At 36.6% G+C, this 12445-nt stretch overlaps 2 protein-coding genes across 3 annotated transcripts; one reads left to right on the top strand and one right to left on the bottom strand.

The window, feature by feature from the left end:
- Positions 1 to 802: 802 nt before the first annotated feature.
- LOC112016319 (uncharacterized) lies at positions 803 to 9116 on the top strand. 2 transcript variants are annotated; one of them, XM_024048864.2, is made up of 8 exons: positions 803 to 1001; positions 1615 to 2691; positions 4419 to 4537; positions 6058 to 6933; positions 7048 to 7363; positions 7671 to 7836; positions 8555 to 8660; positions 8783 to 9116. In XM_024048864.2, the coding sequence occupies exons 2-8, from the start codon at positions 1876 to 1878 to the stop codon at positions 8898 to 8900; spliced, it is 2517 nt and encodes an 838-aa protein (XP_023904632.2). In that variant the 5' UTR covers positions 803 to 1001; positions 1615 to 1875; the 3' UTR covers positions 8901 to 9116. The 2 variants fall into 2 exon arrangements, with proteins under 2 accessions (XP_023904632.2, XP_065628990.1); XM_065772918.1 differs by lacking the exon at positions 803 to 1001 and adding an exon at positions 1143 to 1523.
- Positions 9117 to 11206: 2090 nt separating this feature from the next.
- Positions 11207 to 11794, bottom strand: LOC112016352 (RING-H2 finger protein ATL57). Its single transcript, XM_024048904.2, has one exon. It carries the CDS (start codon positions 11792 to 11794, stop codon positions 11207 to 11209), a length of 588 nt encoding a protein of 195 aa, XP_023904672.2.
- Between the last annotated feature and the right edge of the window lie 651 nt (positions 11795 to 12445).

Here is a 12445-nt window from a genome sequence, read left to right as displayed (position 1 = left end):
TTAAAAAAAAAAAAAACAATTGACATAAGGATCTCATAGGCATCCCTTTCCCAAAATCCATTTATAATTCATTGAAGTGGCAACTTATATTTGATTCATGAAAAATAATGTTGTATTTATTTAATTTATTTACATGTTTTAATCTTCAAATATCTATTATAATTACGAATATAAAAAGACCCATTAAAATATGTGAAACAAATAATTCTAATCATGTCAAGAAACTTCTAAGCATGTAAGGGACATAAAATAATCTACTCTCCTCTTTTTTAGGAGAATTTATTAACTTTCGAATTCCTTCTTTTCTTATTATCATTATCCAATTATATTTAAAAAAAAAACTGAAAAAAAAAACCATTGAATGACCATAGATTCGTGTTGTGTGTGTATATATATATATATATTTAGCATGCCAAAAAATGTGGAGTGTATTGTCGCCAAGCAATGGTGTCCACAAAGAGTCAAAAACTAGTATATAGGCAATACCGCAAAAGAAGGAGCCGAAATGATTAGGTACCCAAAAAAGAAAAAGAAAAAGAAATTCACGGTTGCAGTAAAACTTGTAAAAGTGTAAAAGAGACTATATTATAATAAGACAACGACGTCGTTTTGCAAGAGTGTAGACTTCTCCGCCACTTACCGTTCAATTCAAGATTTGAGAAAATCGCAGTGATGTGATTGTGACAGAAGACAGAGACATCCGCCACGTGTCACCGCTTCCCAGTTCAAATTTTTTGTTTTTTTTTTTTTTTTAAAAGACGTTAGCGTTACGGCAATAAATATTTATAGGAGGGAAGTAGAGCAAGTCTCCGAAACGGTGACGTGTCTTCATTTATTATTCGTAAATCACCGCTCTTCCCTCCTTCTCTCCCCCCTCTCTCTCTCTCTCTCTGACTTCCCCATTTTCTCTTTCTAGAACTCTCTCCCTCTCTCTGTAACTTGCTTCACAGCTAGGGTTTCGTTTCCTTTACTTCTAAACCAAAAGCCACAGAGCTTCACCGGTACGTTTTTTTCTTTGTTCCTTCCTTTCTTTAATTTTCAGAATCGATTCCATCACTTTAAACTCTGTGTGTTTCACGTTCTTCTTCTTTTTTTTTGTTTTGAAGGAGATTTGTTTTGTGTACGAGATTTTTGTTTTTTGCTTTTGTTTTGAGTTGATTTGATGAATGAGTTCTTGATGCAGATTTAGTATGTTGTTTCTGTTTGGTTGCCGGGAATGGTGAAAAAAATAGTAATGGAAAAAACGAGTTTGAATCTCATTTTGGGGATTCTAAAAATTGGAATGTCACAGTTGAGTAGGGTAAATAGTTGCGTCAGGCTTAATTTGGTGGAGGTTTTTCTGTCTGGGATTCCTATTTGTGGAAAATCTGATGCTGAAGATTTTGTTTTGTTTTATTTTATTATATTTTTCATTTTCTTGTCTACCAAACAGAGGCATTGAGGAATTGAATAGGTTTTTTGGTAGTAGTGCTTTTCAGGCATTGAAAATTAGGTAGCTGCTTGGTAAAATCTTTGTTTTTAAGGTAGTGACATTGGAAATTATTTGTGATTTTGACTTGACGTGTTAGTTGGGGTTAGAATATAGTAAAAATGACTGTTTCCTAATTGATGCAGAAAACTCACGGGCAGAGTTAATCACTCCTGCGATTCATGTTAGCGGGTCAGTTTGATGATTGTAATTCGTTGCCATCGTGTGGCTAAGATCCACAATGGTGATAGTAATTGTGGTGATGATGATGATGACCACGAGGATGATGCAGATGTGATGAGCTGATTATAGAAGGAATCATCTGATTGTAGTTCCTGTGTGTGAATGTGCCTATTTTGCATTTTTAAGTGAATGGGTTGAAAGATTTTTAGTTTTAGTTTAGACAAATGGCTATTGCTGGTCTGCACAATGTTTCTGTACTCGATTCCCCCTTCCTTAGGGACTCTCCTTCTCAGGTGTCAGGACGGCAAGCTGATGAAGCGAGGGTCAGAACACGGGCATCCTCGCTCCTGCAGATGTGGCGGGAGCTTGAGGATGAGCATGTGGTGAGTCGTACCCATCAAGAACGAATGGTCCAACAAAGGAGTGATGTTTTGATTTCTGACCTCTCAAGGGAGCAGATTTCTGATAGTGATGAACATAGCAGTGGTTGGGAGGACATGAGTGTGAGTGAGAGTGTGTGTGGAACATGGCCTCAAACTCAAATTGGCTCACAGAATGAACACGTTGATTCTGGAAATTTTAACTGTGAACATTCTTCTGATTTTGGGGAAATTGAAAGGGAGAGGGTGAGGCAGATTTTCCAGGAATGGATGAACAGTGGGGCGAGAGAACAAGCACCAAATGTTTCCCATATGAACAACAGCCCTAGGGCTGAGTGGCTTGGTGAAACTGAGCAGGAGAGGGTGAGGATCATAAGGGAGTGGGCACAAATGAATAGCCAGCAGAGAGTTGCTTCTGATGACAATAGAGAAGAACAATCTGCTGATATTGGTACTCAGATTGAACAGATTCGTGATCGATTGCTTGTTAACCAGAATGGAGGCCGAAATGAGCATATCCGGAGGGGCATTCGTCGATTATGTGGCAGACAGGCTCTGCTTGATATGCTGAAGAAGGCTGAGAGGGAAAGGCTAAGTGAGCTTCAAGGTTTGTTGGAGCATCGGGCTGTATCACAATTTGCTCATCGGAACCGCATTCAGGTTAATTGATGCAAAGCTTATATATATATATATATATTTATTTATTTTGCAATGTCTTGTTTTCTTTTCTCTATCTCTTCCTTGGTTCATCACTGTTCTCACTGATCCTATTTTTCTGTATAGACTTTGTTACCCATTGTTTTGTGAAATTGGTATATATGGGAGTTGGGACTTGAATAGTATCATACATAACTATTTTATGATGGGGAAATGTTCTTTTATCATGATATCAGAAAGCCCTTGGGCAGATGACCATGCTCTAGCATAAACGTATCACATATGGACTAGACAGCCTATAAGATGCTCCTGTGGGAGTGTCCACCTTGGCCGCAAAGATCAATTTGTGAATGCCTCTGAAAAATGAATGACTATGAGGGATATGGAAGTTTTCAATTTATTGAATTACTAGATTTCCATTCGTAATAAACTTCTGTTTAATTTAAATGTTTTGAGTTCATGTGTAAGTGTTGAGTACTTGAGTTCCACATTGAGAAAAACTGAATAGAGTAGTTATTTTATTGATATTAATAATTGGGCATAGATCCATTGGTTTAAGATTTTAGGACATAGTGGTTTCCTAATATGTATATCATGGGGCTCTTGGTGGCTTCCTAGGTGTTCTCTTGCCTAAAAAACTAGTATCATAGCTGATGGTTTTGCTTCCACTTGAATATGTGTTGTGCTCTTGATGTGACTGGTATGGCTTTGTTGATAGTGTGGGTGACTCTTGGGTGGGTGACTCTTGGAGTGAGCTGCATTTGTTGGCTCCGCATTTGGTGCAACTCTTGTATGTGTGATATTCTTGGATTTGTGAAGTAGTCACACTTGAGAGAGATGGATCAATATGATAGAGATTCACACATAATGGGGAGATTAGTTGTGCATGTTGTGTACATTAGTGTTGAGTCTCTCATTGAGGAAAAGTAAAGAAAGTGAGTAGTTGATATACATATTTGGCCATTGAGCCAAGCCCCTTACACATCAACACACACACACACACACACACACACACACACACACATATTTGGCCCCAAATCCCTTTGGCACAAGTTTTTGGGTTGGAGTGTGAACCAACATGATTATCAACAGGCTCTTGGTGGAACTCTTCCTCAACAATAAGTATTTTGATTCTTGCGCAATAGGAAGATCATGTTTTTAACTACCGCAGAGAATTATATAATTTTCTTACTGGATGCACATGTTTTGTTGCCATTAAAAACAGAGAAGGTTGCATGTTTGGATACTAATTCATGTTATGGATAGTTCTTTTTGATGTAAGAAATTTCATATGTCATGGGCATGCCAGAGTTGAGAGTATTATCTTTCTTTGACTAGTATTAATGTAACAAAAAAGTCTTTTTGAAATAAACTTTAAGCTAATATATTTTAGATTTAGCAGACACATAACATTATCTTAGTAATTAAGAGATTGCTAATAATTGCTATTTTTAGGTCGTTTGTTATTTGTTAGTTTTTCTAGTGCATTGACTTGATGTATCAATATATGGAATTATTTTTCTGAAATTTGAGAAGTTTATGCTTGGAAAAGGTTAGTTTGCTCTGAGGTTTGCTCATTATTATGGATTTGTGGTTTTTTTTTTGGTTCGGATTATTTGCTAGATTATAGTGCGCTTTTGTTATTTTTCCTTTGTGATGTTTGCAAATGAAGCATGGGATCATGATTGTGCACTTTGTTATAACATGACCATCTAATACATTTTTTGCAGTCATTACTTAGAGGCAGGTTTTTGCGAAATGACCGATTGGTTGATAATGAGCGACCTGCTTCCCTGGCAGAAAGTGAACTAGGTTTATTGAGGCAGAGACCTTCTGTATCTGGTTTGAGGTATTATTTCTTTCTATGATATTCATAACAAAAAGAGCTCTGTAATTTGTTTCCATGCAAAGCTTCTGGTCTAATTTCTCTAATATATTCTGTTATATCCTATTTTTTTTTTCCCCTAATACATGCTTTTATTATCAAGGGTTGCTTTAGAGAACATTTTGTATTAAGAACTTGTACTGTCAATAAAAATCAGATTAAAGTTTGCTGTTGATTCTCTTCTCTTCACATGTGAATCATATCTTCTTTGGAAACTTAGAAGATGAGATTAGATTGCTACATTAAAGGATGTGAAATTTTTATGCTGGTAATGGCTTCTGAAATTTGTTGATATTTTGGATGTAGAAAATAGATCTTCATGCTAACTAGACTGCTTCCTAATTTTTCCCTTGAGAGCCTGGCTAAAGCCCATCCATTCTCTTTTTTCTACAAACCTTGGAACAGAAACTATGGTAGCTTCTTTCCTAACTCTCTCTTAAAACCAAACATTGAGTGTATGATGCTTCACTGGTGTGGCGAAGTAAGGGCTTGACTGGCTGAGTGTTCCTTCTATTCTAATAATAAAATTGGTATTACGTACTACAAACATATCTTAGGGTTACATTATCTTATATTTTGAGTTTTATGTTGGAGATCATTGAGAAAATAGTCAGCATATTGCAGCTTGTGTGAAGTAAAGCTTTGAATTAGGTCTTGTCCCTTTTTGTAATATTTTAGCAACCTTTTTGCCAATATGAGCCTGAATGTGGTTGCCTAGGCAGGCACAATTTCACCAGGGTGTTGATATACAGCTGTTTCTGATAATTTTCTATTTGTATAAAGATACAATGAGTGGAAATATTATGTGAGGGATTATGTCAAGAGCTTTCATGTGTACTGTGAATTGATGGTTTCCTGTAGGGCTTGCATTCTTCCGCAGTGCAATTCATCTTTCTAGGTGAAAATTTTCTATCAAGAATAGATTCAAATTGTAGCTAAGCATTGGACTTCTGTCATGCTTTCACAATTGATAGCAAGATTCTCTTACCCGGACTCCATGTATTTAAGCATTAATCAATAGTTAAGAAACTCTTAAACGTCAAGCAGTAAAAAAGGAAAAAGAAAAAGAGATAGTTGGTAGGAACTAATCACCTAATATTGCTTAGGATTGAACTGGGGACCTTTAGTGCAAGACTAACATGGAATAAGGTTTCTTCATTGGTACATAATATATCATTCAGTTTCTGGATGCTACATGGATAATGTCAAGTGTTACTGGGGTCACTGTTCTAATACTAAATGTTTCTTGGTTTATGTCCTTTCCCATTTTGATTTTGGGCATTTTAAGTTCAGCTTTGATCTTATATTGAGTTATTGCATTAATTTATATCTTATGACTTTGGCCTTTTTTGGCTCATATTGTTTCTATTGGACTCTTGTCAAATTTTGCTCTTAATTTTTTTTGCCTATTATGTATGTGCAAGTAAAGGTGGTTATTTTCACTTTTTGGCAATAACACCATGGAACCCATTTCTTTAAAGCAGGGAAGGATTTTGCTCCAGATTGGACACTTCTGTATGGAGTCAAGTAAGCAGCAACCATTCCGATACCTCATCTAATTGTGACATTAATGTTAACAGCAATTATCAAACTCAAGCAAACAATGCACAGGGTGTCTTAGATCTTAGTGAACAATTTGATCCTAATAATGTGGTGAGTAATAGCGACAGGTTATTGGATGTTAGGACTGATTTAGAGGATGATGTTGTTGAAGATATTGGATGGCATAGATCTAGTGCTCATGAAGAAGAGTGGCAGGTACAGCTTTCAGAGAATGATGTGTTCATTGAAAGTAGGGATGGTACAGGGCAAAGCTTGAACAGAAGCTCACAGGAAATTGCTGCTAGTGAGTGGTCTGAAACTTTGCTCACTGAACCAGGAGAAAGTTACTTAATTCAAGAAGCTGGTGAAGAAATTACCAGACATTCTGAGCCAATTATTGAGGAAAGTTCTAATCCTGGCTTACCAGATCATGTCTATAACATGGATATAAATTGGGAAGAAGCTGCTGCTCAGGTAGAACAATGGCCAGAACAAGTTATGGAAACTGATCACAGAGACTCACAACAAGATAATATGGAATTTAGTGAATGGAGGGATGGCATTAGAGAAGATATGGATGAAAACCAGGTGGGAAGTACTTCTACCCACCGAGAGTTGGGGAATGAAGATATGGAACAGCCTCATCTGCAAGGAGCCCCAGAAGTTTGGGACGATGATAATGGTTTTCAAGAGGCTGTGCAGCATTGGTTGGATGGGCCTTCCGATCAGGAAGCTGATCCAGTTCAAGTAGTAGATACATATTATTTTCCTGAGGATGATAATGAGCACAATGTGGAAATCAGAGAACTCCTAAACAGGTATTAACTACATATCCAAGTGAAGTATATGAGATCTGCCACAGAAGGGCTTATGCACTAAGCCCTTTTAGATGATCAAGTTTTTTATTCATAGAGATTTTATTCATTTTGCAGGAGACGAGTATCTAATCTTCTTCACAGTGGTTTCCGTGAGAGTCTTGACCAATTGATACAATCATATCTGCAAAGACGGGAAAATAATGCTCCCACTGACTGGGAACTACCTGGAACATCACATTCTCGTGAATCAGAAGAACAAGATCTTGAGCGTCAGAGTGGAGATCAGAATGACAGTCAGAGGGATGCTGTTGAGAGTCCTTCACTTGCTCTACCTTCATCACTACCACCACCACCTTCTCAGCCACTCTATTATCCAGAGATACACCATGATAACTGGCCACAGCACGACATGCATCAGCGTCTGGGAATTGTGCGTTTGTCTCTTCATGATTATTCTTTGAACTTGATTCCTTTTTTAATCAATATGTTTAAAAGTGAAAAGTTGTTTAATGCACAAACCTCAGTTTTTGAAATTTTCATTTCTTTTGAAGCTTGAAGTTATTATTATTTTGTCATTCCTGTTAGTCACTAAAGTAATTGTCTAGCATGCACAAGTAAAGGGACACAGTATTTGGCTAATTATAGCAGCAAATTATCTACTATGGGTTGGAAACTGTTACCTTTATTCAATTTGTAGTTATAAGTTTAAACTGAATCATGTCTTGCACTTGGCACAGGAGTGGGACATCATAAATGATTTGCGGATTGACATGGCTAGGCTACAGCAGAGGATGAATAACATGCAGAGGATGCTGGAGGCCTGCATGGATATGCAACTTGAGTTGCAACGCTCAATAAGACAAGAAGTCTCCGCTGCCCTGAATCGTCCTTCTGATATTCTAGGTCTGTGTAGAATCCTTGATGGATTCTTTTTTTCTTCTTCTTCCTTTTTATCTTTTGTTCAATTCTCTTTTTTCTGTGCCCCATTTTCCTTCCCACTATTTCTTCACTTACTTCAAGTGGTGATATTTCATGTAAATTTTTCTACCTGCAATTTATCTCCTTGTATGTTTTACCTTGGTATTGAATTTCATTTTTGATGTCTCTTAGTTACCTTAAATATTCATGTGGATGATCATGTTATCTCCATTTATCTTCCTTTTCTTTTTGTTTAAAGATAGGGGTAGTCTCTATTGATGAAAAGATGAGAGAGAGCCACTTGAGATGGTTTGGTCATATGATATGACCAAACTAGAGAAGAGTGATTAATTGCACCAATGAGTTAGAGAAATTTGATTCAAGTTGAGTGAATGAAAAAAGGTAGGAAAAGACTTAAAATAATATTTAGTAGAAATAGTAAAACATGACATGTCAATCAAGTAGGTGACACACAGTATGATTTTGGATATGATAGAATGGCGAAATAGAATACATATGATTTACTCTAATTAGTCTGTTGAGAATCCATAACCAACCTCATAATTTTGGGACTAAGGTTGGGTGGTGACTGTTCTATCTTCCTTATCTTTGAATATTAGCTAAGTTTTTAGGAATTATTTAATGCCAGCAGCTGGTTGCAGCAGTTATCTTGACTGTATTTTGTGCCATGGGTTTGTCGCAGGAGCATGTAGGGACAGTTTGCTGAAAGATGAATCTAAATGGGATTATGTGAGGAAAGGAATCTGCTGTGTATGTTGTGAAAGCAATATTAATTCTTTACTGTACAGGTAATGGTAAATTTGTGTACCATTCTGGTGTGGAATTGAAGTATAGAATGGCAGGATAGCACTAAGTTTTGCTGCTAATATATCCAATCTTACAATTTTCTTTTAATATATCCTTGTTGCAGATGCGGGCACATGTGTACATGTACAAAATGTGCAAATGAATTGGTCCAAAGTAGAGGAAAATGCCCAATGTGTTGGGCACCAGTTGTTGAGATGATCCGTGCTTACTCCATTTTATGATGGGAAGAATAATTAAGAAAGGAAAGTTGGATTAACAAAATATATAATCTCCAGTTCAGTTCGTGTACCCGGACCATTCTGGGTACTTTTTCTTTTTGATAGAGAAAATTCTGTTTTCTGGGGTGGGTTGTTGCCATATATGTCGAGTGTATGTTTGAAACAATTGGCATCTTTGATTAATTTATTCTGACCTGAATAAATTTGTTGAGTGAAAAATTTTTCTACCATAGAATTTTATTCAAAGGTAAAAACTCCAGTTGATGGTGGACCAAATTACCAAATAGACAAAAAAAAAAAAAAATAGTGGCTACAGGAAGACGATTTTTCATTAAAGGTTAACTCCTATTCCTGTCTCTAAAAAGCTTAAAGAAAAAACAGGACGAACCAAGGCACTGTTTCACCTTTGGGAGTACTGCCTTTTGTGGTATTCAACTATTCATAATTCATAAAACAATTTACTTGTATTATTTAAAGTGTGTGCCCTAAGTAAAATCCTTATTTAAAAACACGGAAATTGTTTTATCAATTGTCACATGTAGGATAGAAGGAATTTTCTTCCAAAATGATCTGAAGTTAAACCTTGTTCGGAGCTTTTGTCGTGGAGCGGCATTAAATTGGTCATTGGTCAATCCTTGTTCAAAGAATCAAAGTCTATTGGGATCATTTGGTGCGTAAGTAACTCTAGTATCAAATTAACTTGAACCCAATCCAAACCAAGCTTTTAAAGTAAGTTGAGAACCTAACCCAGCCAATCAATCAACCCATCAGAAATGATCTAAGACATCGAAGTGGAGTGCGTTGGGTTTGTTTCGTTGGATTGGCGTGTTGGATTATTGCACAATCAACACGCATGGTTTGTCGTTCCTCTTGGTTATTTCCAAGACTTGCTAATCAAAGTAAAGTCGTGCACAATTGGTGCACTTATTAGTACATTGAATGAAGGCAGATTTCTTTCTCGGGATTGTTTGTCTCGTGATTCTATTTTTATTTTTTGAGAATCTCTCATGCTTTTATTTTGGTTGAAGCTTGCACTGATCAATTTGTATATTTTATATTTTTGCTAAATGGAAGAACTTGTATTTCCAACAAACAAGAAGTCAAGAATTAAGCAATACAAATACAGACAAAGAGAAAGCCCAAAACAAATGGTTAAAAAAAGAAAAAAAAAGGCAGACCAGTCTGATTTGAGACCTGTCAGAACACTCTCGGGCAGATCTGGCATTTATCTTAAAATTCTTATAGCTTCACTGGGACAGAGTACTGTATAAGAACATGTTTGGTAATGGTACCCCATTTGTAAAACAGTTCATTCAACTTAAAAAAGAAAAAAAGAAAAAAAAAGAAGTAAGTCCCACTAATCTATCACTTGTTTGGCCATTATTTCCTGAAAATCGTTTTCAGAGAAAACTGTTCTCATTAGTACCCTATTGTTGTTTTCTGGTCCTTTGGACCACGTTGAAAGCAAATCTGAATTTCAGCCTTGCTAGTCGCTTCTAAATCACTTTGCGTGCAAGATTGAAGCAACAGCACTTACTATCTTACATTCCTTTAGAAAGACGTAAATTAAAAAAAAAAAAAAAAAAATCCCCACTGTTATTTATTATTTATGCACTCATCCTTCTCATATAATAAGACCCAAGTAAGACTCATCACATGAGAAAGCCAGAAAGGTGATGCCACAAATTAGCAAATAGTGATATTGAAAATAGCACCATCTTAAAATGTTTTGAGTCTTTATCAGCCGAATTTGCAATTTACCATCTTGATCAACAAATTTAATGGTCAAGTTCATACATGTTCATACGTGACTTAGAGATCACCAAAAAAAAAAAAAAAAAAAAAAAAAATATATATATATATAATTATAATTTAGCTTCCAACTTAATTGGGATTACTATTACCCACAAAAATAAATAAATTTGAGCCTAACTAATGATTTAACCAAAACAAAAAATAAGAGAAAAATAATAAAATTGAAAGAGACAAAATTAAAGAAATATTTTCAAATAACTTCTAATTCTTTTCAACTTTTTATTTTTAGAGAAACAAACACACACATACAAGAAAAAGAGAGACAAATGAGTTTTAATATAAAGACACACACTATTACTCTACTCAAAAATTATGGTAATTTTTAAAGGAAGGTAAGACAAGTTATCCCCTCAAAAATCATGATAACTTTTAAGGGAATGTCACAAGCTATCTCCAAAGTAGTCTAAAAAAAATATAACCTTGACGTGAAAATAGGGTAAAAAAAAAAATTAATTAGGAATGACTATATTATTGATATACAAAGCTTACACGTCTCAAAAACTCAAAGTTCTTTGCAACATAGCTCGATCTGCTAAGTTCGAACAACTACTATTCCTCCTCACATTACATGACCCCACAACCACCATCACCTCAATACACACGTCATGGTGGTTCCCCACCGTTGATCTTCTTTCATCAGACCCACTCACACCCTGATCACACTTCTCCTCCTTCACACCCAAACCTTCCTCCCCTTCAAATAACCTGCTCGACCGGCAAACCGGGCAGGTCACGTGACCCGAAAGCCACGCGTCGACGCACTCGGGATGAAACACGTGCTTGCAAAAAGGTATCATCTTGACAGCCTCGTTTTCCTCGAACTCGCTCAGACAAATCGCACAATCTATCTGGTACTTCTCGTCCCCACGGTAAGAGTACACCGGCAATGCCCGAACGGTCTCGGGGTCCACTCCTACGCTCTGATTATTCGTCCTACTTGGAAGATCAGACGGCTGAGAAGAATTCCTCGCCCCCCAATGATCATCAGACGAGGAAAAATCGCCTGAGACGCGGCGTAGGTAGAAAGAGTAGAGCCCCATACACAAAAGCCCGACTATAAACACGGCCAAAGTGAAAGCCATAGAGCTATACAGTGGGTGATGAATAGGTGGCAATGTGGGTGGCGATGAGGATGACGTGGCGAGGTTTGATTGGTTGGGTAAGGATTCATAGTTTGGTAGTTGGAGTAGTTTTCGGTTCAGGGTTTTCATTGTTTAGAAGAAAGACTACTGAAAAAGAGTTGAAACTTGAAACTTCTGAAAGGAGTTAAAGACTGAGAGGCTTTGTTTAGAGGCAGGGAGACAGAAATGTAGGATTTATTTATATATGCGTTTCTGCGGGTTTAGGTTTTTATTTTTTTTATTTTTATAATGACGGTTTCAACTTTCGAGTGTGTTTTTGGGGGATTGAGCCCTTTATATCTTTATTTTATACAGGTCTGGTTTTGGATAAGGTGAGAGTGAGAGAGTTCGTGACCGAGCAGGAGAAGGTGACGTGGCAAGTGATATGGGGTCGGCTTTGGTGGGTCCCAACACAGTCAATGAAGCTTGTTGATTAACGTGTGAAGTTGGGTTGTTGTCCTTTTATTTATTTATTTATGTTGTGGACAAGGCCAATGTCTAGAAGTGCATGTGAACGGTGGTCTAAAGCAGTATTGAGTTTTGTATTAGGAAACTAATTACTTTTGCCGAAGATGACCAAGAAAAGTATTAACTCAACGTTAAAGAGCAATG

The sequence above is a fragment of the Quercus suber genome, unplaced genomic scaffold (genome assembly GCF_002906115.3).
Source record: "Quercus suber isolate HL8 unplaced genomic scaffold, Cork oak 2.0 scaffold_66, whole genome shotgun sequence".
Lineage (NCBI taxonomy): Eukaryota > Viridiplantae > Streptophyta > Magnoliopsida > Fagales > Fagaceae > Quercus > Quercus suber.
This window is presented reverse-complemented; position numbering and strand designations above follow the sequence as displayed.